General features: G+C 49.0%; 1 protein-coding gene across 1 annotated transcript; it reads right to left on the bottom strand.

Moving 5' to 3' along the window:
* Window positions 1-275: 275 nt before the first annotated feature.
* SLC10A1 (solute carrier family 10 member 1) lies at window positions 276-20,324 on the bottom strand. Its single transcript, XM_075532193.1, has 6 exons — window positions 19,969-20,324; window positions 9,307-9,517; window positions 4,730-4,908; window positions 3,535-3,731; window positions 481-554; window positions 276-395 (listed from the first exon to the last, which is right to left on the bottom strand). Exons 1-6 carry the CDS (start codon window positions 20,322-20,324, stop codon window positions 276-278), a joined length of 1,137 nt encoding a protein of 378 aa, XP_075388308.1.
* Window positions 20,325-27,737: the final 7,413 nt, after the last annotated feature.

The following is a 27,737-nucleotide window of genomic DNA, read 5'->3' as shown; positions in this document are numbered from 1 at the left end:
GCTTTCCAGGTGCCACAGATAAGCAAGAGCGGGACAAAAAAAGATGGAAACATTGATGCTTTCGATTGTGGTGGCAAAGAACACACTACACATACCATGGACTGCCTGAAGAATGACCTGATCAGTTTTGGAAGAAACCGCTCTATAACGCTGCTTAGGAGTGAGAGTGGCACTCCGCACCTTGGCGGTGCTATCGGGAGCGGAGAGTACCCGGAGGAAGGACATGAGTGGTGAAAGTGGCATAAGTCATGGATTAAGAAAAGAAGGGAAGCCTCTCAGAGAAGGATCGACACCTTTGCTGCAGTAAGGGCCTCCAATCCAGCAGCATCTATGAGGATGGCCCCCGGCCTGGGAAGTGCTCTGTAGGAGATGGGGTTGCTATGAGCCAAACTGACCTGAGGGCATGAAACTGATCAAGACATCTCGGGGGTCACATGTACTGCACATTATGTTGCGCTCATCATGTAATGTATACTGTACCATTGTGCCATTTCCCAGAGCTGCTGGGGCTGTTTCTTCGTGTGTGGCAGCTGTGTAGATCATTTTTGTTTTATCTGTAGAGCAAAAGTGGAAGAAAATGTGAAGAGAAAACAGTAAACACAAAGCTTTGTTAAATCTGGAATACCAAAATGCCACCTATAGGTGTACTGACGTATATTTTGTTTTTATTATTTGCCAATCCAGTATTTATCCTTCCCAACTTCTCTCATGGAAATACAAATGAGCTTCAAAAAGTTTGTGGGGAAACGGGATGAGGAGATGTTGGAATTTTCACAAACGTGTTGAGGCCCCCCTCCTAGTAGAAGATTGTTACCTTGTCTTCAACTTCGTGGCTTGCGTAAGCAAAGATGCTGCTTGTGTTGGGGTGTAAGCTTTAGGGAAGGCTTCCTAAGGGAGACCGTTCCTCAGGTTTGTGTGTGTTCCTTGGTCTCCCCTTTTCATGTGCATGAAGGTGGTGGTGAGCTACGAACACAGGAGTCTGTGTCCACTTTTCGTGTTCTTCATCCGCACCATCTGGTAGAAGGCTTCAGAGACCAAAAGCTTTCGTGACAGCTCCGTGAAGTCCTAACCCAATCTCAATGCCATCAAGTCACTTGTGACTCATGGCGACCCTGTAGGGCTGGCTGGGTTTCTGAGACTTACCTGACAGGAGTAGAAAGCCTCTCTCCCCAAAAACTCCTGGTGGTTTTGAATTGCTGACCTCAATGGAGCCCTCCCTTCTAATTTTTAACTGATTGAGGTGAAGGTTTTAGAGCAGATCCATCAGTTTTACATTCTGCCATATATACATATTTTGTTCCAACTCATTTCAATCCTCTCCAGTTTCAGATCTGAAGGGTGACTATGCCCCATGGAAGGCTTCAGGAGTTTCACCGGTGTCTATCCCACCAATAAACCTTGTTTCCTGATTTTAACTTCTGTTCCACATTTTTCCTTCTACTGTCATCATTTTCTGAGCAGTTGGTGATGGTGGCTGGGCACCATCTCGTTTTGGCAATGGGATCGTCAAGGCTGGTGTTCAGGTGGTTCGTTGGTGCATTAGTCTGATTGTTTCCCTGTGCCTTTTGGTTTTCATTCCTCTTTCCTTTGTGTGGAGAGAGACCGGTAGGTAACTGCTCACCAACTTGTAAGACCCCAGGTGCTGCTTGCCAAAGTAGACCATTGTCTATGCCAACTGACCTTGGTGTCCTCGGAGACGATGGGCCTGATGCTCCGGCATACCGACTCAATCCTGAAAAATGTCTGGTTATGTCTAAGAAGCTTTTGTTTCGTTGTGTCAATTTGTTGTGCTGCCGTGGCTTGCATAGGGCTGTGGTCCAGGAAGATATGTCACTGGTATTTCAAAGGCAATAGGTTCCAGCAAAACTTCCAGAGTAAGCACCTACTCACTGAGCACCACCATTGCAAGATTGTGTGCATGTTGATATTTAGCTGTTTCCTCTTAACCTTTAACTGCCAGTGTCTTTCCAGGCTTCCATCATTTCCCCCTCTCTTCCCTTATTGTACATTGCCTTCCTCTTGGCCCAAGTTACCACTTTTCCGGAGGGAAAGTTCTTTTTATGTCTTGAGTGTATTTGTTTCTTGAGTGTGTTCAAACTCAAAACCTGGGGATCTTCCAGCATCTTCTTTTTCTAGGGGACACTTAGAAGGGGGTTGCTGTATGGCTCCTCATTGGGCAACAGATCTCTGTCCTGCCGCCAGATACGCATCAGGGGAGATTCTGGGACACAACACCTAGTTTTCAATCAAAGTTGCTAAAATGACTGCAATATGGTCAGCCATTGATGGCTTATGCTTAGCTGCCTGACCAACAGTGTTGACTAACTGCAAGGGAGAGAGGAGCTACATTATTGTCTAAGACAGGGAGCGCCATCCAGGGAGATGGCCTTACCTTTCTCCTGAAGAGTAGCTGGTGGGTTTGAACCATCCACCATGTGGCTGGCAGAATATTTTTCTCTTACTGTGCCAGTGGGGCAAGGCTCCTGCTCTTCTTATTTAAAAATCCCCAGCACTATAGGAGTATAATCCAAAGGCATCAATTCTTGCGCATTGTTCATCATTCGTATGCATGTGAGGCCATTGGAAAGCCCATCATTTGGGCCAGGTGATCCTTAGTCTTCAGATGGACTTTTAACACTTTCACAACCGATTTGCCCAAGGCAGCATGCTGTTTAATTACTTGACTGCCACTTCCATGGGTGTTGATAGTGGAGCCAAGTAAACTGAAATCCTTGTCAATCTTTTCTCTGTTTATTGAGATGTTGCTTATGGGTCTAGTTGATTTGTTCCCAACTGATTGATTCAGTTTTTTTTTCTTTTAAAGACAGGTAGCTATTTGGAGTTAAGGTGTAGTGTGAGGAGAGGCTCAATGGGCTTGGCTTTTGTGAGATTTGGTTGTATTTTGAAGGTAATGAAATGCTCTGAACACCATAGAAAAAGAAGTCCCTCAGATAAGAACTTATTCATTTAGCACAAATAGGCTTATTATGTTGATAATCGCTTTTAACAACAGGTTTGTGCTTAGTGATTTGCAGTGGTACCAGATTTGAGGAATTTGGCTGGATTTGGATTATTAGGCTTCATTCCTTGAATGGTTTTCCCTCATAAGCGGGGTGGTGATGGTGGTGCTGGGACTCTGTCCTGGTTCCAGAAGAGGCAAGCTAGGGCCCGGCGAGCACAGAAATACCCCAATTCTCGTGGATACATGTGTCTCATATGGTAAATCAGAACTCGAAATTAATGTCCAAAGAAGTTCTGCCCTATTTCCTTGTCCTCACTCCTACATGCTCTCTCCACTAGACAAAGCAGTTCAAATGCGACAGCTCCTTCACGGGCTCCCCTCCCACTTTGATCCTTGCATAAGAAGGCAGAAATGAGACAGGCAGTGGAAGGATCCTTGGCTATGAGGTCCCTGGAGTAATTCTTGATGTTGCCTCATTCCTAATGACTATAGGAATCTTCCTTCCAAAGGGCTCCTGCTAGACACCTGCTGACGCAAGTGGTGTCCACATGGAGAGAGGGTTCAATACTCACCCTTGGGAGCCTGGCACTTCTGGTAGCACCGAAAAAAGGCAATGAAGAGGAGGCCCTCCCCAAGCTGGAAGATCATGTAGAGGAGAGGAAAGAAGAAGAGCGGTCCGATCACTTCAGGAGGGAAGGTCACGTTGAGGATGGTGGAGCAGAGCTGGACGTTCTGGCAGCCGGTCTCCATGCTCACAGTGCGCCTGCACCTGTGCAGGGGAAACCAGTCCCACTTAGGTTCACAAGAGATGCCAGCGGGCTCCCTGTCTGGTCCTTCCCTCCCGCGGACCCTAGGACCCACTGGACAGTCTGACCCGGGAAGTTGAAAGTGAGCCAGGTGTGCAGGATTGATGAGGGGTCAAGAAAACCCAGGTTGACCTCTCTCTGAAAGACACCAATCTAGCCCTGTGAAGGATGGTGACTAGAAGTTTTCTGAGAGATTTTTTTTATTTTGGTAGCTTGAAAATATATTATTTGCTTACTTTTATAGGATGGCGAGGTTACCATCTGGAGGAGGGCTGCGTGGCCCTGAACCAGTCAGTAATCACTGGTTATCTGGCTTGTCTGGGGGGCAATCAGCTGAAGCGTTGAGGACCTTTTCCTGTTCCAGGTGTTTCTCAATTGGATATATATATATATATATATATATATATATATATAATTAGTTTTTTTTTCAATTGGATATTTTTAACTTTCAAACATAAGTTTTTTTTTAAGGACTCAGGTCCTTGCCATTTTGGGTAAACAGTCTGTTTCTTTTGCTTTACATTTTCTGGATTGAAGAATGGGATGTTTACATTTAGTGCATACACATTTAATATATTACATTACAGTTGAATGTGTATTCAAATATGAGAGTCAGTTCTACCTAGGGTCTCTATGAGTCGGAATTGACTCTGGCCGGGAGTTTTTCCAGAGGCAAGAGATGATATGTGGACCCAGGAGGGTGGTACTCTGTGATTCGCTTATAGTGTTTCGATGATAAGATGCCCTTGGTCTCTAGTTTCCTCTTACGCGTCACCCCTTTCCAGTACATTCCCTCTCCAGTATTTCTCAAAGTCAAAAACTCATGTTTAATTGGTACATTTGAACACACTGTTAGGGAAATGCCTCTCTCTGGTCTCAGATACCTAGGTCCTATCTTTCCCCTGAGGGCCTGGCACTAGAATCAGGCCCATGGAACGTTGGGACTTCAGGTGGTACTTACTGTCCGTTGAGGCGGAACAGCGCAGAGAGAACGTAGCCCATCAGGAAGCCAATAAAAGGCATCAGGGAGGAGGTGGCCAGCAAGTGTGGTGTCATGATAAACATGATGCTCTTGCCCACGTTGATGGCTGAAAGGACTGAGATGACCACAGTGAGCAAAAGCATGATGATCATCCCTCCCTGGGAACGAGGACAAGAAGAAAATGCAAACAAGGGCGGTGGAGAAAAGTGGAAACATTTTCATTAAACACTTGATATTTGAAGTGGAAGGAATAGGAAAGGTTTTAATATAACATCTTTTCAAGATTCCTTATGGGTAGCCAGGAAGCTTCTTGGCAGAGACCTAATTAACATGTGTCTCACAACCCCCAGCTGAGGACAGTTCTGGAATGCAGGTTTTCAGGGCTGTGCGGTGCTGTCGTTCGGAAGGCATAAGCCTACTCAGCTCTCCCTTAAAGGTGCCTTGAAAGCAAGTCCTTCTCTTTGTAAGAAATCATCTCTGGATTGTATGCGCACTCCTGCAATTCTGGCATCGCTCCAGGCAGCTTGGTTTATTCACGATGAGTGTTGGAACCTGGCATACTGTCTAAACACACCTCCATTTATTGGTAGGGGTGTCATTTGTTTCACTTGGACTTCTGGAAATTGCCAAAAGTCACTTGAAATAAAGTTAGTAAACAAGGTGGATTAGTAAGCCAGGTCACATGGTTTTAGATTACTGATGACACGTACACATAAGGGGACAATCTGCCTCGAATGTCCTGCAAATTTGATATGAATAGAGTCTCAAAAGGAGTCCCAGAAATGTCTTGGGGAAATAACAGCTTGAAGATTAGATTCTGACTTTGCATCCTTGAAGTTAAAATTTAATAAAACCTTTTCAGTGATATAATTCACATATACAATTCTTACCACATGAAAATGAGTTATGCAATTATCACAATCAACGTTTATTTTGTATCTTTATTTTTTACCACAATCAATTGTAGAACACTTCATTTTTGTACTCATTAGCTCCCCATTTACGCTCAACTCCTCCTGTCATAAGCCTAAGGAAATATTAACCCAGTTGCTGTCTTTATAGACTTACCTCTCCTGGATTTCATATACAGAAAACCATTCCAAAAAAAACACCCCAACAATCATAAAATAAAACAAAAACCTCAATAGAAAGCAAGCCAGAAATAATAAAAATAAATTTAAAATGGGTCAAAAATTAAAGTGTTGCATTTTAATGACCTCTAGCCACATCTGCATTACCCACTTTCCAACGCTCCATGTCTCACGGGGATGTTCACGTTCCTGGGGTCAGTGGTCGCAGAGGATGCTCGAGAGTAGTGGTTCTCCACCTTCTTCATGCCGCGACCCTTTCATACAGGTCCTCAAGTTGTGGTGACACCCCCCCCCCAACCATAAAATTATTTTCATTGCTACCTCATCACTGTCATTTTGCTTCTGTTATGAATCGGGCGACTCCTGTGAAAGGGTCCTTTGACCCCCCAAAGGGGTCTCGACCCACAGGTTGAGAACTGCTGCTCTCGAGGCTTTATCCTTCTGGGGACACTGCAAATGGATTTGGGGTTTCACTGTTATCCACAGCCTGGTGTGGACCGAGTGGTCAGAATATAAGCTCTAGTCCAGTTCCCTCCTTGAGTAGAATGACACTTTCATGACAGTTATTCCGAGGTTAAAAAGGAGTGTGAACCCGAGGTTCGGGTCCTCGGGTTTGTCACTGATAAAGCAGGCAGTGCCTTACATGACTGTGGTCCCTTCACGTGGTCATATTTTATGATTTTGAATCCTGTTTCACCCCACAAAATACCTTGAGTAAATGAAATGACGGAACCAAGCACGTTGCCTGTTGTCTTGGGGATGCATGCCAGGGGACAAGTAGCGGGAGATACAACTTGTCCTTCATTCCTCTGTCTTTATTCTCCGACACTCGCTTTCTGAAGGGCATCAGAAGAGGTGCCGGAGACTCAGTAGTCCTTACAAGACCCAACCTCAGGGCTTGCTTCTTGAACTTGCAGGTGAGCGGGAAACAATGAACAGGTTGTCCTAAACCCAAATCCTGCCATGGAGTGATTCTGACTCCTAGTGACCCTGTGGAACAGGTAGAACTGCCCCTGTAGGTGGCTGAGACTGTCACTCTTTAGGGGAGCAGAGAGCCCCATCTCTGGAGGCTGACCAACCAACCGCCCCTTGCAGTTAGCAGCCCAGTGCGTAAACACGGCGCCACCAGGGTTCGTGCTTATTGTGATCATTGTAACGCAGTGCGCTAAGTGCTAGCGTGTGGGATGTGGTGGGAACACTAGGACAACCTCCTTCCCTGGCTTGCAGAGTTAGGGCAGCTTTCCGGAGGAAGTGCTCTGGGCCGTAAGCCTTGAAGGTCATGCGGTGAATCTGGAGTGCGGGGTGGGTGGGAGGGGAAGAGCAGGTGCCAAGAGCACAGCCGAGCCTGGACAGGAGCGCTGAGGTCACATCAGACGGCCTGGAGAGCCACGCAATGACCCCCTTGTCTGTCCTGGAGGGAGGAAGGCCGCAGGGAGGGATGTCAGGCGCGGGGTGATGCCATGCCATTGGCGGCTCCCATCTCTGCTCAGGCTGAGCCCTTGGGAAAGGCTCTTGCAGTTTTCCAATGAGGAGGCATGGAAGGCTGCAGGGGCTGGAAGGCCGAATGGCAGTTCCTGCGAGGGCTGGGTGGGGGCGGAAGGAGCAAGGCGGCTGCGTGACTTTGAGGTGTGGGCTCAGGCAGGGGGGGGGAGGGGGGGGTAGTGCCATGCACTGAGGTGACCCGTCGGGGAGGACGTGGTTTAATTCAGGACGTGCGGAGTTTTAACGGCCCGAGGTCAAGTCAGGGAAAGAGTTCCAAGAGTTCATAAATGATTTGGGGTGAGGAAATCGTCTAAAGACTTTGCTCTGCAAGTCCCTGACTTGTCGATGGGAGCTGCAGAGCGGAGACGGATCCGACCTCGGGGAGGGGAGATGGAGCACGGGAGGTCTGATGAAGAAGCAGAAGGCTGGGGCAGGAGTTCGAGCAGCCCCGGCTTTCCGCACAGCTCGGAGATCTGAAGTGGCGGGAGAGGTTTTTGAGGAGGCTATGACCAGCCAAGGTCGAACGCCCCTAAGGGTCAGGAACAATGGCACGATGTCCAGGGCATTGTCAATGAGGGCGGAGCAAGTGGTCCTCAAGATGCCGGGTGAGAGGGAGACACTGGGGAGAAGAGAGACTCATGGACGGAAGCTCTGTTGGCTTGCTCCTGAGAGCAGTTGGTGGACATGGGAGGGATGTGTGTGCGTGTGTATGTGTGTGTTCTTGAAGCCTGGTTAGGACAGGGAATGGGATAGCTGGAAAGGGGAGTAGGACCCCGGTGAGGGGGTTTTCTTTTTCTTTTAAGATTGGAGAGATGGGCGTCTGTGTCAATGTTGATTGTAAAGCTGTTGAAGCAATGAGAGCAGGAAGGGAGAGGCTGCTGGTCCCAAGTTCCCCCGGCAAGTCCCTGCCCAGCATGCCTCCCAGATGTCGGACTACGCCCTTCCTGAGGCTGAGGAGGCCGCTTGGGCCCTGGGCTTGTGAGGGGTGAACTGCAAACCCAAGGAGAGACTGGCAGCACGCCAGACAGAGCTTTAAGGTTATAGAAGTTGATGGGGAGAGGCAGCCTGTTAAGATTCTGCGAGTCTTTGGTTCCTCTGAAGACTAAACATAGCATGATGCCCGTCTGTGACCACAGTGCCCCCAAGACATTGTGGCTTTTACCTACTTCACGCTTTCTCTCATGCTACTCCTCAAATGTGGGGGCACCTATGCCCCTTCTCCCCTGGCCTCCTCTCCTTTGGCCCTGAACTCCTTGGCCTTCTCCCCAGGCCGACCAAAGCCTACCCTTCCTTTCTGTTCTGGCTCAAGCCAAAATGCAGAGGTCTTCGTGGACCACCTCAGCCGTCACCAGTCTCTTCTCTGTGCTTCTTGCCCAGCCTTTGTTGCGCTCCTTGGTTTCATCAGCGTCATTCTTTGAGGATGGATTCCTGGCAGTGCCTGGCATCATCCCCCCTCGCGCTGGTGCTTGTGGTTAGGTCCCGATGGGCTGCTTCTGACTCATAGAGACCCGAGCCTTCCTCACAACTGTTGTCCTGTGGGAGCGCCTTGTGGCCGCCACGGTGTCCGTACATCTCCTTGAGGGTCTTTCTGGTTTTCGTCGACCTTCCAGTTTACCAAGCATAGCGACCTTGTCTCCTGATCCATGTCCAAAGTATATGAGATGAAGGCTTGCCCTTGGCACTTCTAAGGAGCATTCTGGCTGTACTGCGGGCAGGTGCTTAAATCGGAAGTTTAAATGCATTGTTACCATCATGACAATAGCTTATCGGTGTGTGCGCAGTGTTCTGACACCCCCCACCCCACCTCCTAGCGCGTCTCAAGTATTTCCATGAGCTTGAATCCCTACGGAGTAGACCTTGTTAGTAGTAACAGTCATCTCATAAACACACAAAAACAAAAACGAGGAAGAAAATAAACACAGGTAAAGCCCGAGTGACTGGTCTCAAGGTAGTTGCTGCAGTGCTCCTGGACCCCGTTCTTACCTTGACAATGTAGCGCACGTATTGTGGCCGCTTGGCATTGATGAAGATGCCGATGCTGCAAGGGATGAGGACCAGGACCAGGGAGATCACAATGCCTCCGTAGGGCACCTTGTCCTTCAGGTCCCCGTCATAGATCCCCATGGAGTAGATGTACAGGAGGAGGGGCATCATGCCCAGGGCAAAGAAGGTGGAGCAGGTGGTCATCACAATGCTAGGTGGGAGACGGAGAGAAAACAGAGAGAGCTCATGAATGCGGACTAGTTTGTTGGGAGCCTGCTCTGTGCCAGGCATTGTGCTCGGTGCTTTACCTGCTCCAGGCGTTTGAAGTGACCGACTTCATGTCGTGGTCACAATCGCCTAAAGCAGGGGGCTTACTTTCTCCTTGCTGATGATGAGTTAGCTGGACACCCTGAGAATTGTGACTTGCTCAAGATCACACAGACTGTCCGGATTTAAACCCAGCTCTTTCCGACTGCTCCAGTCCCGTGTGCTTCGTTGTCCAGGGAGCCCTTCTGATTGCCTCTGGAGGGAAGCAGTTTCTGCTCTGAGCACCTGACAAGCGCACACTTCAGTCTGAAGAAGGCTGATGTGTGAGTCCCACCCCCAGAGGGACTCAAGTCCTTTGGATCACGGAGTTGCATTTGATTCTTGGTTGCCAGACACCTGGCTCAGAGTCTGGGCGATGACTGGGTGTAATGCGTGGCACACGTCCGATGGAGCTAATCAAGATGAACTCCATCAAGTGCATCTTCTCTCTTGGTGAGTTTGACTATGAGACATACTGAGGGACTACTTGGTCTTCAAGAGTGAGTGGTATGGGAGTGATGGTGAGGCAGAAGTCCCAAAACCCCATATAACAAGCAAGCAGTACTTGGAAGCCATGCTTAAAAGGACTTGGGGAAAAAAGCAGCAAATCAATGGAAGCGGATAGTAGTTGAAGGACCAAATGGTGGAGCAGTAGAGGCGGCAGCAGTAGTTGCTAGGTGATGTGACGACGTGGTCATCAGACCTGCTTTGTATATGGTTTTTCCCTCCAAAAAGTGTAACTGACATATGTGGTAGTTACACAATTTCATGTCAACTTGATAAAAGAATGAAGGGGTGGAGTCTGGTCTGTCAATCAGGTGAACTCACCCTGAATCTGCACTGAAGGTAAGATTTCAGTGCCTGAGTAAGGGACTGAACTGAGGTCAGAGACCTAGTTAAGGAGGGGAGTTGAACCTGAGGAATCAGCAGTAAAGGATCACCATGGTTTACTATGCCGAGAAGGACACGATCAAGAGGACTGACGTTGCATTCATCTTCAAAAAGGACATTTTACGATCTATCTTGAAGGACAATGCTGTGTCTGATAGGATACCATTTATCTTCGTACAAGGAAGGCCAATCAGTACAACCATTATTCAAATGTATGCACCAACCACTAATGCTAGTGATGAAGAAATTGAAGAATTCTAAAAGTGTCTTCAACCTGAAATTGATAAAACATGCACTCAAGATGCATTGATAATTATTGGCAACTGAAATGCAATAGGTGTGAACATAGAGGAAGGAACAGTAGCTGGAAAATATCGTATTGGTGATAGAAACGAAGCTGGACTATGAAGAAGCTCAATATCAGCAGCTAACAACAGGCCAGGGGCTGACTGTGGAACAGACCATCATCAATTGCTCATCTGCAAGGTCAGTCTGAAGCTGAAGAAAATCCAAACACGTCCACAAGAGCCAATTACAACCTTGAGTCTACCCCACCTGAATTTTGAGCATATCTCAGGACAGATTTGATGCACTAATAACAGAAGACCTGGTGGGCTGTGGGGTGACATGAAGAATGTCATACATGAAAAAATCAAAAGGTCTCTAAAAAAACAGGAAAGAAAGAAAAAAATCAAAGTGGCTCTCGGAAGAACTTTGCTCTTGATCAGAGAGTAGCTAAGGCAAATGGAAGAAATGATGAAGTAAAAAAGCTGAACAGAAAATTTCAAAAGGCAGCCAGATACAAAGTAAAGTATTATAATGAGATGCGCAAAGACCTAGAGTTAAAAAACCAAAACGGAAGAACATGCTGAGCAAATCTGAAACTGAAAGAACTCAAGAAAACATCCAAGCCTCAGGTTGCAATATTGGCAGATTCTATGGAAAAAATATTTTACAATGCAGGAAGCGTTCAAAAGAAAATGGAAGGAATATACAGAGTCACTGTACCCAAAGGACCTGATGACATCAAGAGGTAGCATAAGAACAAGAACCAATGGTACTGAAGGAACGTCCAAACTGCCAAAAACATGGCTCCAGGAATTGACAGAATACCAATGGAAATGTTTCAACAAGCTGATGAAGCATTCTCTCATGTATGCCAAGAAATTTGGAAGACAGCTACTTGGTTAACTAACTGGAAGAGATCCATATTTGAACTTATTCCAAAGAAAGATGACCCAACAGAATGTAGAAGTTATTGAACAACATCATTGATATCACATAGAGGTAAAATTTTACCGAAGATCATTCAGCAACAGTTGCACCAGTACCATGTTAGGGAGCTGCCAGAACTTAAGCTGGATTCAGTTTAAGCTGAAGATGTGTCACCAGGGATGTCATTGCTGATGTCAAGTGGATCATGGCTGGGAGCAGAGAATACCAGAAAGATTTACTTGTGCTTTGTGGCATAATGGTTACCCGTTGGGCTGAGATCTACAAGGTCAGCAGTTCGAAACCACCAGAAATTCCTCAGGAGAAAGATGGAGCTTTGTACTCCTATTAACAGTTACAGTTTTGTAAACTCAAAGGGGGCAGCTCTATTACTGCCCTCTAGGGTGTCCCTATGAGGTGGCATCAACTCAATGGCAGTGAGTTGAGTTATTGACTATGGAAAGGCATTCAACTATGTGACTCATAACAAATTATGGATAGCATTGAGAAGAATGGTGAGGTAGTTAGTTTATTGTGCCAACCTGGCCAATAAACACATGTAGGGTTAATTGAAGGGCGAAGTGATAAATGGTTTTGTGGACCTCACCTTTCTAGGTCTCAGGTCTCTAGCTTTCTGATGGTTGGACCAGGGTGCAACTGCCTTAGCCAGTTCCCTGCTTCAGCTGGCCAGGCTCACTTCCTGAAAGACATCCCCAAGGAGAAGCCTCATGGACCTATCCCAATGCAGCCCTGGGTGCTGGAGCAGCCGTGTGGAGACCCCTGCCAGTGCTGAGATGCTTACACAATCACTGACTTGGCTTTCCTCCTGCAGTTGGCATCATTGCGTGTGTTTTGTGAGATGGAGGAGGACTTTGTGGGTTGGTGTCGACATATGGGTTAATGTTGGATTAGTGGACTTGGGCAGCACTGGGTTGGGATGTTTTCTTGATGTGCACTTACCCTTTATATACTCTTATACATGAGTTTCTGTGGATTTGTTTCTCTAAAGTACCCAGACTCACACAAATGGGAATCTCAGAACACTTCATTGTGCCCATGGGGAACCCGTGCATGGGTCAAGAAGCAGTTGTTGGAACACAGCAGAAAATACCGTGTTGTGTAAAATCGGGAGAGGTGTGCATGTTGGAACACAGCAAAGGAAGAGTGTGTGCATTAAAATCAGGAAAAGTGAGATATTTGACAAGATAATGGTGGCTTATAAGTTATCATGAGGGCAGGGGGAGCAGGGAGGGAGGTGAAAGAGATGAGGAGCTGATGCCAAAGGCTCAAGTAGAAAGCAAATGTTTTGAGAATGATGATAGCAACAGATGTACAGATGTGATTGACACAATGGATGTATGTATGGATTGTGATGAGAGTTGTATGAGCCCCCAATAAAGTGATTAAAAAAAAAGAAGAAACAAACAAAAAATCAGGAAAAGTGTGCATGGGAGCTGTATCCTTTTGCCACAGTTATTCAATCTGTATGCTGAGGCAAGGATATATCAATAAAAACGTGGTCTCAGGAACGGAGGGAGACTTATTTACGATCTGGCATATGCATATGACAACTTTGCTTGCTGAAAGTGAGGAAGACTTGAAGGACTTGTTAATGAAGTTTGAGGATTGCAGCCCTCAGTATGGATCACAATTCAATGTAAAGAAAATCCAAATCCTCACAATCAGACCACTAGATAACATCATGATAAATGGAGAAAAGATTGACGTTGTCAAGGATTTTGCCCCACTTAAATCCCCAATCAATGTTCATGGAAGCAGCCGTCAACAGATCAAAGGACACATTACACTGGGTCAATCTGCGGCACCAGAACTCTTGAACGTGGTGAGAAGCGAGGATGTTACTTTGAGGACTCAGTTGTGCATGACCCAAGCCACGGGATTTGCAATGGCTCTACAAGCATGTGAAAATTGAACACGGATAAAGAAGACTGAAGAAGAATTGATACATTTGAATTGTGGTGCTGGTGAAGAATCTTGAAGGTACCACAAACTTCCAGAAGAACCAACAACTCCGTCTTGGAAGAAGTACAGCCAGAATGCTCCTTGGAACAATGATGGAGAGACTTTGTCTCGTGACCTTTGGACATGGTATCAAGAGAGACTATACCCTGGAAAGGGAATGTAGATGGTTAGTGGCAGATGGGAAGATCCTCAATGAGATGGATTGACACAAAGGTCTCAAACGCGGGCAGCAATTGCGAAGATGGTGTGGGATGGGTGGGGCTTCATTCTGTGCTAGGTAGGTAGTGTCGGAACCAGCTCCATGCACCTAACAAGAACACGCGTGGACAGTGAAGGAAGAAATTGAATGAGAATGCAATCGATGTATTTGAATTATGAGGCTGTCGGAGACTGTTGACAATGCCATAGACTGCCAGAAGGACAAGCAAATCTATTATGGAAGACGTACCGAGTGTTTCTTAGAAGAAAGGACAGTGAGACTTCATCTTACATACTTTAGACGTGTTATCAGGAGCGACCAGTCTCTGGAGAAGGACTTCAAGCTTGGGAAAGTAGAGGGCCACGGGAAAGAGACTAGTAAGGAGACGGACTGACCCAGCAGCCGCCACAATGGGATCAACCGTAAGTGTGAGGATGGCTTCATTTAATTGTTGACAGGGTGCCCGTGAGGTGGAACAGACAAAATGATACAGAATACCAACAACAACAGATGGAAAATATGAAAGAAAAAAAATACAGCAATTCTAATACAGACGAAGGCATGGAGAAACAGGAATTGCCATCCTGTCCTGCAGCAAACGTGAAGGGGAACACGTTCTCTGGACGCTTTGCTGGAGATATGTGAATTTGATGCGGTCCGGCTGTCCTCACATGTGAGCATACTGGAATGGATAAATGTAAGCAGACTACACAGAAGTTAAAACTCACGAAGCAGAGTTATTTACATGGCTGATCCTCAAAAAAAGCAAGTTGTTGATAGGATAGTGTGACGTAGATTCACGCGATGCTGTGTCTGTGTGGCCAAGAGAGACGAAAGACGCACAGATGCATTTGAAGCACGGTGCTAGGGAAGGATATGGAAGGTATCACGGACTGCCCGAAGAATCAGCACGTTTTGTCTCAAAAGAAGTACAGTCAAAAAGCTCCTTGGAAGTGAGGATGACAAGACTTCCTTTCACGTACGGTGGACATGTTGTCAGGAGAGACCAGTCTCTGGAAAGGACATCATGCTGGGGAAGTGGAGGGGCAGTGAAAAATAGGGAAACTGAATGAGATGGATTGTTACAGTGGCTGCAAAAATGAGGGTGACCCAGGACTGGGTGGTCTTTCCTTCTGCTGTGCATTGGGGTCTCCATGAAGTGGAACTGACTTGATGGTTCCTAACCACCACAACCACAACTACAACATATGTGTGTGCTTATAGTAGCACACAGAGACTCACAGTGTAGGAATCCTATCGCATCACCAGGAGATGGAAGGTTGGCGGTTCAAACCCACCAGCTGCTCTGAGGGAGAAGCATGAGGCTCTCTACTCTGGTAGAGATGTGCAGTCTCAGAAACCCGCTCTAGGGCCCCTGTGAATAAAAATTGACTGTGGGATGTCAGCGGGTTTGGGTTTATTCTTTAGGGAACCTGGGACCACACCTTTATCCCTCAGTGGGTGGGTTCAAACTGTTGCCCTTGGTTAACAGCTGAGCATTTTCATACCATGCCACCATGACTCCCAAGCAATGATGAAAAAAAAACACCAAACAACCAACAAACCAACCCACCCAAACAAAAAGCCAACTGCCACTGAGTTGATGCTGGGTCACAGGGACCCTGTATTGAGTTTCCAAGGTTTTATCATCTTTACAGGAGCAGAAAGCTTCATCTTTCTCCCTCAGAGTGGCTAGTGGGTTTGAACTGCTCACCTTTGGTCAGCAGGCCAATGCTTATCCAACAGCGCCCCGACCGTTCCTTCTGGTAAGATTATATCCTAGGGAACTGGATGGCATTGTTCTGCTCTGACTTTAGAGTCTGTGATTCAGCATCTGCTTGTCAGAACACATCAGCAACAACCACAGTATTAGCCTCAAAGGGCCCATGGGAAGAGTAAACAACATCTTTCAGTAGATACTCCCTTTGCTGTGGAGGTGCCAGAAAGAGGCGGAGAAGGTCACAGCAGGGGCTTCAGGACTAGCTATTGATCTCTTAGGAGAAAACTCACAGGACACTTTGTTTGGATGTCCTTGAGCTGGGGTCATGTTTGCTTTGGCTTGGTGTACAAGGAATTCTGGAATTTACTTTGGGACTTGGTGTGCCTTGCTCAGGTGGGTGGGGGGTAGGTCCCAGGCTTCTAGAGACCTCCTCCTCTGAGCCCAGCAGCCACCTCTCTGGCCCTGAGGCCCTGAGCACTGGGGGCTGGTCAGGGATAACTGTCCTGGGGTTTTTGGTATCCGTGAGTGCTATCTCATAGTAGAACGGCCGCTGTGGGTTTCGGAGACTGTATCTTTATGGCAGTAAAAGCCTTATCATTCTCCCACAGAGCAGTTGGTGGTTTTGAACTGCCGACCTTGTGGTCAGCAGTCCATCGAGCATTGACTCAATGGCGGTGAGTTTGGATTTGTTTGTTTGATTTTGTTTTGAGTGACTGTTGCAATCCTCAGGTTTCGCTGGGTGGTAGGGGTGAGAAGTGGTTTTTCCAGACTCTAGTTCCAGAGTTAGGAATCTGCCCCACAGTGACACTGTGGGCCAAGGACTGCCGCGCAGGGTCCTCAGGGCCCAGGGAGAGAGGCAGGCTTTCTTGTCCCTTCCTGCTGAGTTCAGAGCAGTGGACAGGCCCATCTGTCTGCCCTGTTTGAGGCCCTGCCAGGGCGATGGCAGCCAGAGCTGAAAGAGCTGGCAGAGGGCCTGCCAGCCTCCCTCCGGGGAAAGCTGGGAACCGGTGCAAACTTGGGGCTTCTGTCTTATTCTGTCTTGGAATTCCCATTTGTCCCAGTTCATCCAGGACAACTTTCGACAGGGATTGTGGCCAGACACTATGCAGAACAGGCTACATTCTGTCCTCATAAACCCCCTCTAACTAGCTTTATCTTAGAGGTAGGGAGACGCCTGAACCCAAACAAAACCAAGCCCAGCGGGGTCAAGTCATCCCAACTCCTAGTGAGTCTGGAGTGTCGAGAACTGCCCATCGAGTCCCCAAGACAATCCCTGTCGAAAGTTGTCCCGGATGAGCAGGGACAAGTGGGAATTCCAGGTCTGGCAGCCCCTATTGGGAGAGGATGAGATCTGAGTTCTGCCTCTGGGGTCCGTGCACACGACTGAAGGTGCATGAAGATCTGTGGGCGGAGAGGGGTGCCTGCTAGGAGGTGGCTGTGCCCAGCAGAACATTGTCTCCTGTGGGGCCTTGGGAAGGAGGCGGATGAGCAGCGCCTGCAGGCTGGGGCTCCTGTGTTACTGTGGGCTTAGCCCCAGGGGGCACCAGTGGTGAGGTCTCTACCTCCACACCCTGCCTGTCATTATTAGTTGTTGTCCAGTTGGTTCAACCACATGAATATTAGGGGAAAACAAATGTTGCCCTATGTGAAAGGGTAGTTGGCATTTCTCATGATAGAGGGGCTTCCATAAGGGATGGACAAGGCCAGAAGAAAGAGGCAGGGTTGAGAAAGGGGGAACCCATCACACTGATTGACACGCAACGCCCTCCCAGGGGGACAGACAGCAGAAAGTGGGTGAAGCGGTTCGTGTAAGACATGAAAAAAACCCCAATAATTTATAAATTATCAAAAGGTCCTTAAGGGAGTGGGGCCTGGGGAGAGGGGAAAATGAGCTGATACCAAGGGCTCAAGTAGAAAGAACATGTTTTGGAAATGATGATGGCAACATACGTACAAATGTGCTTGACACAATGGATGCATGTACGGATTGTGATACGAGCTATAGAGCCCCAATTAAATGATTAAAGAAATAAAAAAAGGAAGAGTCAGGGTTTGCTGTGTAGCTGGAAGGATTTGGATTAGATAAACCAGAAACCAAAACAAAAGCCCAAAGCAATAACCCAAATCTGTTGCCCTCAAGTTGATTCGGTGTCATGGCGGCCCGGATGTCCCAGAGTCGAACTCCTCCACTGGGCCTCTCAACGGAAGCAGGTCGTCAGCACGTTCTGGGGAGGTGCTGCGGGTGAGCAGACACGGAGCCCACCCAGAGACCTCTGGAGGAGACAGCAGGGAGCCTTTCCTGACAGAGGGGTGATTAACCATTGAAATATGTCCCTCTGAGAATGATGAGGGCAGTGAATGTACAGATGTGCTTGACACAATGGATGCATGCATGGACTGTGAGAAGAGTTGTATGAGCCCTGATAAAATGATTTTAAAAAAGGAAATATGTCCCTCTGGGTGACTGCTCAGGGCAGGGTCCCTCTCTTTGCCTCTCTTCCCATGGACTACCTCACATGCTAGCTGCCCTGGGGTGGACTGGACCCATCAGGGCCCCATGTGTCCCATCTGGTCTTCGGTGGTTGATTTCTCCCAGCAATAGATTGCCAGGCCTTTCTTCTGAGGCACCTCTGGGTCGACTTAAGCCTTTACCATTTTGGTCCACAGTTGAGCATGTGAACCGTTTGCTCCACCCAGGGGCTCACTCCAGACACTTAGCCCAATGAGAACAGGAACCATCTGCGTGGGGAGCCTGGAACCGCTCAGATCCTGGGTCCTGGTCAACCCAAACTCTCATGTTTTCATGAAACAATTAGCCCAGTCATCGCTTTGCATCATCAGGAGGGCTTGCTTTAATCAGCTGACTTTTTTAGTAAGCCCCCCCACAGGGGCAGAGTACTGAGTGACACAAGCTGACAGACTCGCTGGTGGAATTTCATTGAGCAGTGCCGACATTGAATACCAGGCCAGAGGCAACTCGCTAGAGACGCCAGGCTTCGGTAGAAGCTTCTAGGGTTGAGTTTTATTCAGTCCCGCACAGGCTGCTGCTGGAACTGGAGACGTGTGGGGGAGTAGCTCACACTTCCAGAGGATCCCACTTGCTTGGGAAGGATGGATTTCAGCCAGGTGCTGCTTCCTGGCTCCTCACGAACGTCTTCTCCGAATGCGTGGAGTGAGGTGGGCTGGCGGTCTTCCCCAGCCCGTGGGACTACGGAGGGGGTCCAGCCCCACCTGGCGGGTCCTGGCCTCAGTTGGGAGGATGAGGGAGGATCAGGTGCAGACATTTCTTCCCCATGCCTGGATAAGGTAGAGGATCTTCAGGAAGCCCGGCTGCGTGCTGGCTGGCACCTGCATAGCCGGATCTACCCGATGGCATTGTTTATTTATTTGTTTCTTCTTCAGAGGATTGAATCTAGATCTTTCCTGCTGCAAAGCAAGCCCTGTGCCTTTTGTTCCCCTGGCTGTGTTGACACAACTGTGGCAGCTTCTCATTTGATTCAAAGCCGCTTGATCTCCCTGAAGAATGTTGGGACTATTCTGTACCCCTTTCCAGAACGGGCCTCAAAGCAGACAACTGGTCCATCATTGTCGGCCAAGGGAGGACTTTGGAGGATCTGCTTCCCAAAGCTCCTAGGATCGGAACCTCATGGAGCAGTTTTCATCTGTGTACCCAGGGTCAACACCACCATAGCTAAAGTGTGTGTGCGCGCACACACACACACACAATTAATTTAGGATTAATTTAGGAATGAGGAAATACACCCTGCTGCTGCACCTACACACACACACACAAATTAATTTAGGAATGAGGAAATACGTCCCACTGCTGCACCTACACACACACACACACACACACAAATTAATTTAGGAATGAGGAAATACGCCCCGCTGCTGCACCTACACACACACACACACACACACACACACACACACACACACACACTCCCTCTCTCTCTGTCTCAGGGCTCCAGAGTCCACACTTGGCTGATTAACAAGGCAGGCTCTTTGCCCCACCGGAGACTGACACCTTTGTGTGTCACGGTGTCTCCGGGCCAGCTTGGTTCCTTTGGCTTGGTGCTTAAGCCCCCTTCTCGTCACCCTAGAGGCCAGGCATCCTGGCCACTCTGGGTCTCTGAGATGGTGCCTCGTGACCAGAGCTCATAGGCTCACCCCTTTCCTGAGGATCAGCTGTGGTTTCAGACGCTGCGGGGAGCAACCTGCACACCGTGGGCAGTGGGTTTTGGAGTCAGGGAGACTGCTGCCCGCTCCAGGCCCCCACTCTCTCCCCTTGATGGGACATCCCCAACACCGCTCCGTCCCCAGATGCCTCCGCTGTTACCCTCAGGCCTACCTGAGGTTCATGTCCCCCTTGGCGGCCAGGCTGAAGATGTTGGACAGGTTCCCTCCTGGGGAGCAGCCACAGATCAGGATGGCCAGCAGCTCGATGTTGTTCAGCCGGAAGAGCCTGCCCAGCGAGAAGGCAGTGAGGGGCATGATCCCATACTGTGCCACCAGGGCGATGGCCAGCCCCTTGGGCTTCCAGAAGTGCGCCTTGATCTTGCTGACCTCCATGGTGCAGCCCAGAGAGATCATGACAATGAACAGCATGAACACCAGGATGACGCTCAGCGCCAGGTCTGTGGGGCGCTTGCCAAAGTTGGGCGGCAGGGTGAAATTGAGGGGGGCCGATGTGTTGAGGGTCTCCATCGTCCCGGGTGGTGGGGGACAACCGAGGAGGTCAGTGCAGCCCTGGTCTGCCTCCCTGTCTTCTGCTTTCACCTCTCAGAGCAGAGTGTGTCAGGGCAAAATGTAGCTCTGGGTAAACAGGGATCACGCAACTCTTGGGGCTGTTTCTCTGGCTGCGGCCCCAAAGGGGAGAGAGCCCAGAGCCTGCTCTGCCCAGCTCTCCTGCCGCCATCCTCCCCTATCACCTGGCGCTTCTGCGATGGGAGGGCTGTTTTCTCTCCTTTGCACCCCTCCCCGGTGGCACAGTGGTTTCAGACCCAGCAGCTACTTTGAGGGCCACACCGAGGCTGTTCGCTCCTGTACAGACAGACAGTCTTGGAAATCCCGTGGCACCTGTTTTATTCTGTTCTATCGGGTCACTGTGAGTGAGTAGCATGGCAGTGGGATTTTTGGTTTTCAGCAGGTGTTCTGTTTTGGGGGAACAGGATGGGATCCACATCAATTCCGCTCAGCCCCTGACCCCTCATTAGCTCAGTCTGGAGAAGGTCCCAACTCCAGGGTGGAGGTGTCGCCACATTGTCCTGAAAACCCACGAGGACAGGGGCAGAAGGTCACCTTTGTTTCTGAGCTCTAGGCAGCGTATCCCGGCAGCTGTGGGGCAGCGTGGGGACTGGAAGTGCTGGCCAGGGGGAGATGGGCCCCTGCTTCCTGTCGTGGGTGATGCGGAGTGCCTCTACAAGCCTGCAGCTGCCAGCCTGGGGGCTTCCGCACACTCCTGGGACCCTGGGCTTGGCAGAGGGGCTCTTGGGAAGCTTGGGGCTCTCTCCCCAAAGGGCAGATCTGAGGGCACTGTGGCTGCAGAGCTTGGTTTGTGCCCGGATTGCCTGGCCAGTGACCTGGGGAGCCCCATTGCTTGGGAAACTTACTGAGCAGTAAGCAGGAATGCATGGCCCTTTCTCTCTGGTTTCCTGACTGCTCCACTTTTGCTCTGCGCCTTGGGCCTCAGATGGGCAGCCAGGCTCTTGGAGAGGGCAGGGCACCCCAGGGTGGGGTCACTTCCTCGAGCGTCTCTCCTTCCACCCCAGCTGCAGGGAGAATGTCGTCCGAGGTAGGGCGAGGGAGGGGGCCTTCTGCAGAGACAGCTGCCTCTTGGCTAGGTTGGAACTCGAAAAGCCTCCGTGTGTTCTTGTAGCTTCACGGTTGGAGAAATCGGTGGCATGGGTTTTGGCGTAGGGTTTCAGAGGGCAGAGGCGTCCCGGAGTGCTGAAAATGGCTACGCTCTTTGTTGCTAGCTGAAAAGTTGAAGGTTCAAGGTGCCTTGGAAGAAAGGCCTGGTGATCTGCTTCTAAAAGACCATCGGAAATCCACACTCACAGAGTCACCAGGAGTCAGAATGACCAGGGACCGATTCAGAGAGCAGTCTGGAATCAGGGTGTGAACCGCTAGGGTGTGGGAGCAGATCATTTTGGTGTGAGGAACTACCTAAAGGAGCACTCAGGGCCTCTCGGATCCTGCACAGATGAGAACCGGGTGACAGAGTTAACACGTGTGCCCAGTGCCCAGCCACAGCCCTGGTGGCATAGACTCGAAGCCCCTCATCTCTGAGAGTCTCTGATACAAATTCCCTGGTGCTTGAGGTGAGTTTGTCTGAAGGGGAGCGCAGGCAGGGAGCTGGGCACTGGTTGCTGTTAGGGGTGGGGTGTGGTGCCAGGACTGGGTGCACCCACAGGGTCAGGGCAAGGCCGAAAGAGGGCTGCTTCTGCTGTCTGGAGCCAGTCTGAAGAGGCCCCCATCAGCGTGACTCCGAGAGAGAGCACTTCCATTCCCTCACTGGTGGCTGCCACAGTGGGACCAAACTTACTCTGCTTCTCAGCTGGGTTCAGTAAATCATTGGAACGGCGACACAGACCCGCAGGAGACACACTCAGGAGGTTGATGAGGGAAGCTAACAGGTTGCAGTTTGGGTGAGAAATGCTTGGGATACAGTTGTTTAGTCGAGACCAAGTTTTTTCCTCGCTGTCAGCAGACTTCTCTCAGGCCCTTGGCCTCTTTGCCTGGGCAGCACGTTCTCCCACTCTGCACGGTCACCCAAAGTCAGGAGGGTTGAGGGCTGTTAGCAACAACCACCAATATCCTGGAGATTGGAGAGGGGCAGATAAATTGCTAAGCCAAACCCACCGCTACCAGGCCATTCGGATTCAGCAAGGAGACTCCATAGGACAGAGTAGACCTGCCCAGGCGCTTTCCAAGGTCCTGATGATGTCATGAATTACCTGTTGAGCTACTGATGGAAAAGTCTGCAGCGAGAACCACCAGTCGCTCCACAGGACAAAGACGGGGTTGTCTGCTCCCATAAAGATTTACAGCCTCAGAACTCATAGAGAGCAATTCTGCTCATAGGGTCACTGTGAGCCAGAGTCTCCTAATGACAATTAAAGAAGAAGAAATGAAGAATCTGTGCAGGAGCAGGCTGCCGCCTCTTTTTCTTGGAGAATGGCTGGTGGGTTTGAACTGCCAATCTTGCAGTTAACAACCAGGCACCACCAGGGGTTATTCAGCGTATCAGACACAGGTTCACAGTATTTTATCCAAGCCTTTCATGTTTTCAAGTTGTGAAAAGGTAATAGGAACCACAGAGTACTTGATAATATCCTAATTAGGGTCTCAGAATCATATAAATATTTCCTTAGCGACTCATAGGATGGGGTAGATAGCAGCTATAAACAGCCTCATACCAGTCCAGAAGAGGTTTTATTGTCAAAGGAGTGATATTAAAAACAATATAAGGATGGGGAAATAGATCTATGTGCATATATTTATAGGTTTAGTATTAAGGCAGCAGAAGGACATTGGGCCTCCATTCAAGTACTCCCTTAATGCAAGAATACTTTCTTCTATTAAATCGGCATTCTATGATGCTCACCTTCCCAACACAACCATTGAAGGCAAAGCGGGTGAATAAGCAAATGTGGTGAAGTAAGCTGATGGTGCCTGGCTATCAAAAGATATAACATCTGGAGTCTTAAAGGCTTGAAGGTGCTCATTCTTGTTGGTATCTAGAAAGTTCCTAATTTCATCTCTGATCTGTGCCAGTACGCACTCCTTTTGAAGTAGAGAATTATCCATCCTCCAGTTGTTTGCTCTTGTTTTCTTTGTCTTCATTTTTTAAAATTTCCAGTCTTATGGCACAGTGGTCAGAGAGAGAGGTAAACAAGCGGCCATTTATCTCAGAAGCAACAAAGCCCACATGGAAGAAGCACACCAGCCTGTGTGATCACGAGGTGTCGAAGGGATCAGGTATCAGGCATCATCAGAACAACAATACCTTACCATAGTGAGTGAGGAGAGGAGTGCAGAGTGGAGACCCAAAGCCCACCTGTAGGCCACTGGACATCCCCTTATGGAAGGTTCTCAGGGAGTTGACGAGCCAGTCAGGGTACAATGTAGCAATGATGAAACATACAAGTTTCCTCTAGTTCCTAAATGCTTCCTCCCCCCACCCCCATCATGATCCAAATTCTACTTTGCAAATCTGGCTAGACCAGAGGATGTACACTGGTACAGATAGGAACAGGAAACACAGGGAATCCAGGGTGGATGATCCCTCCAGGACCAGTGGCATGAGTGGCGATACTGGGAGGGTAGAGGGAGGGTGGATTGGAAAGGGGGAACTGATTACAAGAATCTATATGTGACCTCCTCCCTGGGGGATGGACAGCAGAAAGGTGGGTGAAGGGAGACTTTGGACAGGGCAAGATATGACAAAATAATACTTTATAAATTATCAAGGGCTCATGAGGGAGGGTGAGAAGGGAGGGAGGGAGGGGAAAAATGAGGAGCTGATGCCAGGGGCTTAAGTGGAGAGCAAATGTTTTGAAAATGATGAGGGCAATGAATGTACAAATGTGCTTTACACAATTGTGTGTATGGATTGTGATGGGAGTTGTATGAGCCCCTAATAAAATGATTAAAATAATAATAATAAATAACTTGTGGATTTCAGGATGTTTGGTGTTTCGAGTTAAGAAGGCGAATTGTATTTAGTTCCATCTCAAATGCCTGGATATAGGGGTGACGCATTTGACTTACATCTGTCGAAGAAAGCATCAGGATGTCTGGGAAGGGCCTGCCCCTGAGGCCGGGGGTAGGCGGGGTGGGGCAGGTTCCAGGAGAGATCATTATTTTTCAAGGGGCTGAAGTATCAAGAGGAGACTACCAAGTTATTTTCTAATGAGGGCCTAAGGTTAGATTCCCTGGGAGAGGGGCTGGGGCTAGAGAAAGGGGCGTGAGCAATGGAGGTTTGTACAGTCATCAGCACTGTCTGTTCGTGATGTGTCTGTGTGGCTGCAAAGCAAATAGCACCTGCCCGGTGAACCACCATTTGCTTGGAAATGGGCATAAAGCTGCTAAGGACAGCTCTGTCAGCAATGGGAGCAAGCAGAGCGCCTTCTACACATTTCTCGGAGGGTTGATTTTGTTCTAAACAGATATGAAAGTTTTTGAAAGAGAAGACCGTGCATAGGATGTGTAGGCCCGGCGGTCCTTGGAAGAGTGGTCCTCTGGCGAGCTGGACAATAGCGCCGCTTTTGAAGCCCATTTGTTCGTGTCTGCAGGTGTTTAGGGGCCCCAGCCGGCTTAGCAGTGCCGATAATAGAACCTTTAGTCCCGCGTTCACGGCTGGTAGGTCAGGTGGATGCTGGAGGGGGCTGTGAGGCATGGGGCCTTTGATGGGCTCAAGCTTGGTTGGCGGGATCTTGTGGGCTAGGACGGGGGTTGGGAAACAGAGCCCATTGGTGTTGGCTGATGCTCCCTGCCATGTGTCGGTTCCGTCTTCCTTGGGAGCAGGAGCTCCTGACTCTTGTTGGGTTGTTCTTTCGATTCCCTTTCAAACTTTCCAAGGACACAGTCTACCTCCCGGAGAACAGCGTTTATTTAGTCCATCAGCTTGTACTGAGGAAGCTCTTCAAATGTCCTCCCAGAACCACTGCCCTGCTCTCCACAGACAATGGTGGGGCTGGGGGAGTGGAGGCAAACTTTCATCCCGGGAGCATAAATTCAAGCCAATGGTCACTGGCCAGGCGAGAGTAAAGGGCATGGGAGACCAAGTTCCCTGGGCTGAGAACAGCAGGACCCACGGGGTCAGGAGTCCTCTACAAGATTGATTTTCTTTCTGTTCAACTAGAGTTACCCAAGTTACACAGATTCCCTAGAGACTCGTCAGGAAAATGAAAGAGTACAAAGGGGACAAGACAGTCCGGCGCTTTCTCACTGGGTGCCCAGGGGCCTCAGGACACGGCACAGCACTTTCGGACCTCGCAAGAAGTAAAAAAGAGGCTGACCACGTGACCACCGCAATTGACAAAGCCGGGCAAGCTGGGAAGGGCGATCCAGAGCCGCGTGGAGCCCGCAGCCTGTGACTCTGTACTGCTCTGCAGGGGCTCGTGGAAATCTCTCGGGGTGCCTTCCTTCAAGTGGTGGCCAGAGACACGCCGGCCCTGCCACCCCTTAGCTACCTTTCTGGATCCTACCTTTATTCACGTACCCCCCTTCCCTGGTCACCACGGATTGTGCAACAAGAAGTGAATGTGTAACACGCACTAGTGTGCTTGCATCACATCATGGATTGCGCTAGAAATGTCTGCTTACAAGTGGCAGGATTTTAGTGCTGAGATCGTAACCTTGACTGTGCCCAAACCTGCGCGACCCTTGTCCTGATTCCTGTGGTCCCTCCCCTGCCTGGCTGGAAAGGACCTCTCAGACTTGTGGAGGAGGCTTTTAGAATCGTCGAGAGAAGGAAGCATGTACACACGTACACCCTGTTTAATAACCACACGAGGCCAGAGTCTCGAGACTCGTCTAGACCAGTGTGATAGTTGTGCTCTGTGTCAACTTGGGTGGGCCAGGAGTCTCAGTGTTTGGCAGTTAACACCGAATAACCCCCCAGGCCACACCTTGCCTGTCAGTTTTGTCACCCTGTGATCATTGGTGTGTGGCTGTGAGGTTGGAGGAGATGTCGCTGGGATTTCAAACACCAGCAGGTCACCCAAAGTGAACGCCGTACACACTTGAGTACAAGCCGACCTGAATATCAGCCAAGGCACCTAGTTTTACCACCAAAATGGCATTCAAAATGTGCCGAAAAACCTGGCTTATGCACGAGTGTGTATGGTAGGTTTCGGGAGAATTCCCAGACTATGAAGAAGGCACAGGCTGTCTGTTTCAGAGGAATTCGCTGCTGAAATCCCTGTGGATAGCATGGAAACCTCATCAGTTCCTGGAAACTCAGGGGTAGCAGCAGAACTTCATCAGGATAGTAGATAAAGACGAACCCCGCAGGCAGGAAGACACACTCAGACGGAGGAAGAGCTGCCTTCTCTAAGGAGAGTCAGCCGGAACGACGTGGATGGAGTCAAGCCTGTGGGAGGGAAGCCTCCAGGACCGTCACTTGCTGAGGGGGCAGGACTCACAATGAGAAGCAGCAGCAGCTGCAAACATCCACTCAAGTCTGGGACTTGGAATGGAGGGAGTGTGAATCGAGGAAAACTGGAAGTTATCAAAATAAAATGGCGTGCAAAGGATCACTAGGTGTTAGTGAGCTGCAGCGTTGGACACTGGACATTCGGAACCAGAAAATCCCGCGGTTGACTATGCTGGGAAGGATACAATCAAGAGGCAGGAGGTTGCAGCCATCTCCAAGAAGGACATTTCACGCTCTATCTTGAAGTACCATGCTATCTGTGTTAGGATAAGATTTGTCCAAACACAGGGCCATGTGATCAATGAAAGGCCAACCACGAAAGCTAGTGCGCAGAACTGAAAGAACTCTGGCAACATCTTTGGTCTGAAATTGCTAACACGTGATCAAGATTCACCGAGAGTTACTGGTGACTGGGGTGCAAAAGTCAGGCACAGAGAGGAAGGAAGAGCCGTTGGAAAATTGGTGAAAGAAAAGAAGTTGGAGATCACATGATAGAATTTTGCAAGACCAATGATTTCTTCATCACAAATCTCTTTTTTTTCAGCAACCCCAAAAGTGACCATACATGTGGACATCTCTAGATGGAATATACAGACATCAAATGATGACACCTGTGGGAAGAAGTTCAATATTAGCAGCGAAAAAAACCAGGCCAGGGCTTGACCGTGGAACAGATAGCCACCTGCTCATATGTAAGTTCAGGTGAAAGCTAAAGAAAGTTAGAGCAAGTCCACTAGAACCCAAATATGACCTTGAGTCTGTCCCGCCTGAACTTGGAGGACATCTCGAGAACACAGTTGATGTAGTCAGCACTTGACAGAAGACCCGATGAACCGCGTGAGCACATCAAGAATGGCATTAATGAAGCAAGCGCAAAGTCATTAAAAAGACATCAAAGAAAGAATAAATCAGAGTGGAAGTCAGAAGAGACCGGGAGACTTGTTCTCTATCATAGA

Source organism: Tenrec ecaudatus, chromosome 14 (assembly GCF_050624435.1).
Source record: "Tenrec ecaudatus isolate mTenEca1 chromosome 14, mTenEca1.hap1, whole genome shotgun sequence".
In the NCBI taxonomy this organism is placed as follows: Eukaryota; Metazoa; Chordata; class Mammalia; order Afrosoricida; family Tenrecidae; genus Tenrec; species Tenrec ecaudatus.
Note: the sequence above shows the minus strand (reverse complement) of the source record. Positions and strands in the feature narration are given on the sequence as shown.

Coding starts and splice junctions, on each gene's coding strand:
- SLC10A1 (XM_075532193.1), bottom strand. CDS start 20,324: ATGGAGACCCTCAACACATCGGCCCCCCTCAATTTCACCCTGCCGCCC. Junction 9,518..19,968: donor AAGGGGGACATGAACCTCAG/GTAGGCCTGAGG, acceptor TCTCCCACCTAG/CATTGTGATGACCACCTGCT. Junction 396..480: donor CTCTGGGAAATGGCACAATG/GTACAGTATACA, acceptor TCATGCCCTCAG/GTCAGTTTGGCTCATAGCAA.